Below are 5,897 nucleotides of genomic sequence, written 5' to 3'. Positions count from 1 at the left end.
GTTGACGTATCCCCGGAGGCAGCTCATTCCAGAGGGCAGGAGCCCCCACAGAGAAAGCTTTCCTCCTGGGGGTCGCCAGTCGACATTGTTTGACTGACGGCACCCTGAGGAGACCCTCCCTATGGGGACCGCACAGGTCAATGGGAGGCAATTGGTGGCAGTAGGCAGTCCTGTAAATAACCCAGTCCTATGCCATGGAGCGCTTTAAAGGTGGTCACCAACACCTTGAATTGCACCCGGAAGACCACCGGAAGCCAGTGCAGCTTGCGCAGGAGAGGTGTTACATGGGAGCCTCGAGTTGCTCTTTCTATTACCCGCGCAGCCGCATTCTGGACCAGTTGGAGCCTCTGGGTGCTCTTCAAGGGGAGCTCCATGTAGAGAGTGTTACAGTAGTCTAGGCGGGAAGTGACGAGGGCGTGAGTGACCGTGCATAGGGAATCCCGGTCTAGGAAGGGACGCAACTGGCGTATCAGGCGAACCTGATAAAAAGCTCCCCTGGCGACGGCCGTCATATGCTCTTCTAAGGATAGCCGTACATCCAGGAGGACGCCTAAGTTGCGAACCCACTCCATGGGGGCCAATGACTCTCCCCCAACAGTCAGCGATGGAGTCAGCTGGCTGTACCGGGATGCCGGCATCCACAGCCACTCAGTCTTGGAAGGGTTGAATCGAAGCCTGTTCTTCCCCATCCAGACCTGCACGGCCTCCAGACACCGGGACATCACTTCGACGGCCTCGTTGGGGTGGTTAGGGGTGGAAATGTACAGCTGAGTATCATCAGCGTACAGATGACATTGCACCCCAAAACCACGAATGATCTCACCTAGCGGCTTCATGTAGATGTTGAACAGAAGAGGCGAGAGAACCGACCCCTGTGGCTCCCCACACATGAGGTGCCTCGCGGCCGATCTTTGACCTCCTGCCAACACCATCTGCGACCGGTCAGAAAGATAGGAGGAGAACCACTGAAAAACGGTGCCCCCCACTCCTAAACCCTCCAGCCGTCGCAGCAAGATACCATGGTCGACGGTATCAAAAGCCGCTGAGTTTGCTTAATGACCGCTCGATTCGCTTAATGGCTGTAGCGATTTGCTGAACAATTGTGGGCAAAAACTGGTCGTAAAAATTGGGCACGATGACTTAACAAACCACCTCGCTGCAGTCATAAGTTGAGAACTATCTGTAAATGTTTGCTTGCTGCCTCCAAAGTCCATTTTTTTCAGCTGATCCCTACAGACCACGGGTCTCCAACCTCGGTCCCTTTAAGACTTGTGGACTTCAACTCCCAGAGTCCCTCTGGGAGTTGAAGTCCACAAGTCTTAAAGGGACCAAGGTTGGAGACCCCTGCTACAGATGGTAGGGTAAAACCATTGGCACATGCTCTTTGACCACAACAACAATAATCAAAGAAAAATCTATGCTACCCAACAGCTCCTTTGATCACAGCCTCACCTGACGAAGATCGTCCTCTCCCACTCACGTTTCTAAGAATTTGGGGTGTGTCAGGAAACTCCTGAGCGTTCAAAAAAATAAATAAAATATGACTAAGCTCTAAGTCCTTTTATAACAGTTTGCCTGGAACAGCTTTCTGTCTGTGATTCCTTCCCCGTTTTAACTCTCTCCTTTGTGTGAGCCAGAGCAAGCAACCCTAAAGGACACCCCAAGTTCCAATATTATATATTTAATGCAGGCCATAATTTCAGCGTTAACCAGATGGCCAATCAGTCCTCCTGCTAATTTGCCTCAGGCAACCATTTTGAGGAAAGGAATAAATATCTTACCCTGGAAACTATCAAGCCGCACTATGGTGATTTCATCCGTCAAGGGGGAGAAGAAGAAAAAACCACACACACACACACACACACACACACACACACACACACACACAAATGGCAGCAATATTTAAAATATGTAGCTGAGGCGGGGGGGGGTATAAAAATAGTCCTCTTTTTTTTTTTTTTTGGATAAGTTGCTCAGCCAAGGGTACCTCAGTAAGTTGAGCTCCATTGAAATGAGTGGGTGGGAGAACATAGGAAGACACAACACAAGAAGATCAAGGAATAAAGATCAATTAAGCTGAAACAAAAATTTAAAACTACAATAAAACCATAATAAAACCAATAGATCCAAACACAAGAAGATCAAGGAATAAAACATTTAAAAAATATATATATTTTATTGGATCCTTAAGCTTTCAGTTTAATGGAATCCGAGCCCCAGTTTTAGGGAAATCGACAACGCAGACCCGATCATTTCCCTTGCCCTTCTGTCCCTGCTGTCATTAACGCTTTCTATTAAAATGGCATGAAAATAGTTTGGTTCGTTGGCTGGCAGATGCATAGGGAAGGGTGGGGAGATCTTTCCTTCTGTAATTGCCTTCCAGAGAGAGAGAGAGAGAGAAATCCACATTTTCTCTCTTTGCTTTCCTTAAGACCCCATTAACATTAAGTAAGTGTTGGGTTTAATCGCCCGGCTCAACAAAACAACCATTTTTATTGCAATAGCTTGGGATAACATTCCCCCCCCCACTCTTAAAACAGCAATTCTGATGCTGCCCTGCCTACAGAGGCTTCCCATTGTGACAATCCTCAACAACAATGGCAGTGCTTCTATTTGTGTCCCTCCGAGCTCTTCATACCAGAAGACACCAGAAATAAGGGTATCATGTCCAAAGCTCTTGAGCAAGTGCAGAGTGCATTGGTCCTCTACTCCCTGAAGAGCCGCAGGGTATCTGAGATAATGTAGAAGGAGGGTATTTTTTTCTTCCTTTTTCATTCATGCTAATTAACTTCTGGCTGTCCCTAAGGGATTAGGCTAGGAGGGAAGTCTAATAAATAAATGTAAATTGGAAATGATATCCAGCAGGCATTTGGCTACTCAAACGGCTGGTCTTTCCTTCTTTCCAGATTCTCCTTTAACCTCGCTTACTCTTCCATTCTCCCAGTAGCCCAGTCTATATTCATTTCATTCTTCCCTTTATCCATCTACACACCCATCCTTTTCTCTTCCTTTCATCTTCTGCCTTCTTCTTTTGCAAAAGAATGCTTGTGACATCCCTGGACCCAAACTCGGTGTTGACCCATTTATGGATTGAGCAAAGGGGAGGGTTGACCTAGAAGTGATGAAAGTGACCCTGGACTCAAAGGGGAGAGAATCCAGTGGTTGGGACAATCTGGAAAAAGGAGGTGGGGCTGGATAGGGAAAGTCTTTATCCAATGGATGGTTAGATGGTCCTTGACTTGGTTTGGAAGACAGGACAATGGAAAAGAGGTCCTCTGATAGCAGATAGATTCTCCTTGCCTTTATCCTCACTTGGATACTTCATACTACAAGGATTGGTGTGGTTTGGAGATCTGGATCACCCCCCCTCCCCAAACATGGTAGGACTAAATATCATCTAGCCTAGATTCCGGTCAATATGCAAAGAGGAATTTAGCATCTGGCCTTATGAAGGGAAGAGGCGGAAGGTTAGACAAGTGGGGGGTGGGGAGATTTGCCTGCCGTTGCCGCTTGGTTTTCAGATGTACCACACCACATTTCACCAGGAACGCAGATAAACCGCAAAATTATGTTTCTCGGTCACAGAATGGTTTGAGAACGGCAAAAAGACAAACAAACCCCACAATGCACAATGCACCGCATGCATTTATTCATCATCCAGAAAAGCCAAGCCGGCGGGTGATTTCAAACTTGGAAGTTCGAGTCAAGTCTTCGACGGACTCAAGCCGGACTCTGAACTATTCTCTCCCAGCCTGAAACCATCAACAAGAAACCAACGCAACCCTACTAGGGGTGTTTTTTTTTTTTTAGTTCCTGGAAGATCCGAGCTCAAAACGAGAGAGGCGAAACTGATGTGGCCACAAGTAGCACAGGGAGCTTCCTATAAGTCACTCGCTCATCACAAACTTCGCCAAAATGCGAGCCTGACAACAGGATCCTTGGCACCTTGGCCTTCGTGCGCTAACAGGCCCGCAAGGGTTGTCGGATGCAAATCCAAACACGATCCTTCACTTCAGCCCTCCGGCATCCTGTCTGTCTGTCTGCCTGCCTGTCTATGTGTCTCTCTCTCTTTCTCTCCCCTCCCCCCTCTTCATCCCCCCCTTCCCTCTCCCTCCCTCCCTCCCTCCCTCTCTTTTTCCTTTCTTAAACCCAGAGCCTCGCTGAGAGGCAAAGCCATCCTTAGCCTGTCTCGCACTTGGGTGGGGGGCCGCCTCAAGAGAAGGGGGGAGGGTCTCCTGACACCCCAAAGGCTTTCCGGGAAGGCAGGAATGGATAATAACCCCGCTGATTTCTTGGCAATTTGTTTGGGAAAATGCTGCGGCTTCCCCGTTCTTTTTCTTTTTCTCTTTTCTTTTCTTTTCTTTTCTTCTGAAAGAAAGCCTGGCGCGCAGCTAGCTACCCCTTTGAAGTGAACAGCTCCCTCCGCGGTCTCTTTCTCCTCCACGCACCTCACACACAAAGCGGCGCTTTCAGCCTGGAAATTAAAAGTCTGTGTCTACGGGGGGGGGGGGAGAGAACTCCTGTACAAAGACACGCACGCGCTCCCTGCTCGGAACCAGAAAAGGAGAGAAGGGAAGAAAAGAGGGAAAGAAAGAAAGAAAGAAAGAATCTTTCCTGCACCGAAAGCGCCGATTCGGTGCGAAAGCGCAAAACTGAAAGCGAGCCGGGAACAAACCGGAGGCAGAGCCCGCTCGCTCCCCGCCCGGCTTCTTCCCAAGACTTCAAAGGCAGCGAAGAGGAGCCGGGAGAAACCGGGTTTTCTTACCTTGGTCCTCATGGGAGAAAGGAGCCCTTCCATTTTGCCCTCCTCTTCATGCCAGTCTTTCTCCCTCCTTCAACTTGCTCCCTCTTGGTCGGTCTTCAAGTAGCCCATCCGAAGGGGTCACAATGCAGCCACGCTTCCCTTAGAGAGGAGCGGCCGCCCACCTGCTCCCTCTCGAAGCCCCTCAGTCGAGGGAAGCGGCGCCGCTTCTACCGGAGCCTCCCTGCCACTCACTCACTCGCGCACACACACACTTACACACCCTCCTTCCCTCCCACTCGCTCGCTGCATAATGCGCCTGCAGCTCCGTGCCAGCCTTCCTGGCAAGCTCTCGCTCCGTGCGCGGCTCCAGCAGGAGTGACCCCCAAAAGCAGAGGGGAGCCGTCGGCTCGCCCGGAAAGAAGGAGAGAGGAGCCTTGCCTCTGAGCATACAGAGAGGGCACCTTCTCTTGGGTCTCCAAGTAAATTCCTGAGGACCATCGTCTCCCACTGAACAATAACTTTCTCCTAAATGTTCCTTTGCTTTGAAGAACGGGACTGGTTCCAGCCAGTGCCTAAAGCAAAAATTAGTCCATCCGAGGGCTCCTTGGTGCTCTCTGAGCTTGGTGGTTTTCTTGCAGGCGTTTCATTACCCAACTAGGTAACGTCATCAGTGCTAGAAGGGAGTGGGGTTTGCAGAAAGGGAGGGGGAGGAAGAAGAGGAGGGAGGAGGAGTGTACATAAAAGAAAAGATACCTTCATCAAGGTACAACACTTACAACTAGGTAACATCATCAACGACAGAAGGGAGTTGAGTTGGGTTTGTGGAGAGGAAGAGGAGGAGGATGGGGGGCGGTGTTCCTTGGTGGTCTCTGAGTTTGGTTGCTTTACTGCAGATGTTTTGTTACCCAGTCTAACTAACATCTACACACTATGCAAAAGAGACAATCAAACAAGCCCAAAAGGGAACAAAAAGACCACAACGCTTCCCCACCAACAATAAACATCCAGATGTGGATAGATGAACTCAAAGATTAACACCAGACTAACAATCAAGTAAACAATACCCCAATCAAGGAACTACAGAACAAGTCAACAGTCAACAGGCCAATTAAAGAACCTCTGAGACAATCCCCACCACCACCAACAGGGCGAG

The 5,897-nt window shown here is 49.3% G+C and overlaps 1 protein-coding gene across 1 annotated transcript in view; it reads right to left on the bottom strand.

Annotated features, from left to right (window-relative positions):
- Positions 1-5,000, bottom strand: part of FRMD4A (FERM domain containing 4A) — a 342,273-nt gene extending 337,273 nt beyond the window's left edge. Inside the window, exon 1 of the mRNA XM_058191964.1 lies at positions 4,766-5,000. Coding sequence (XP_058047947.1) covers positions 4,766-4,798 — 33 coding nt within the window. The 5' untranslated portion in view covers positions 4,799-5,000. The remainder of the gene's footprint in view (positions 1-4,765) is intronic.
- Between the last annotated feature and the right edge of the window lie 897 nt (positions 5,001-5,897).

This window comes from Ahaetulla prasina, chromosome 7 (genome assembly GCF_028640845.1).
Source record: "Ahaetulla prasina isolate Xishuangbanna chromosome 7, ASM2864084v1, whole genome shotgun sequence".
NCBI classification, from domain to species: Eukaryota; Metazoa; Chordata; class Lepidosauria; order Squamata; family Colubridae; genus Ahaetulla; species Ahaetulla prasina.
This window is presented reverse-complemented; position numbering and strand designations above follow the sequence as displayed.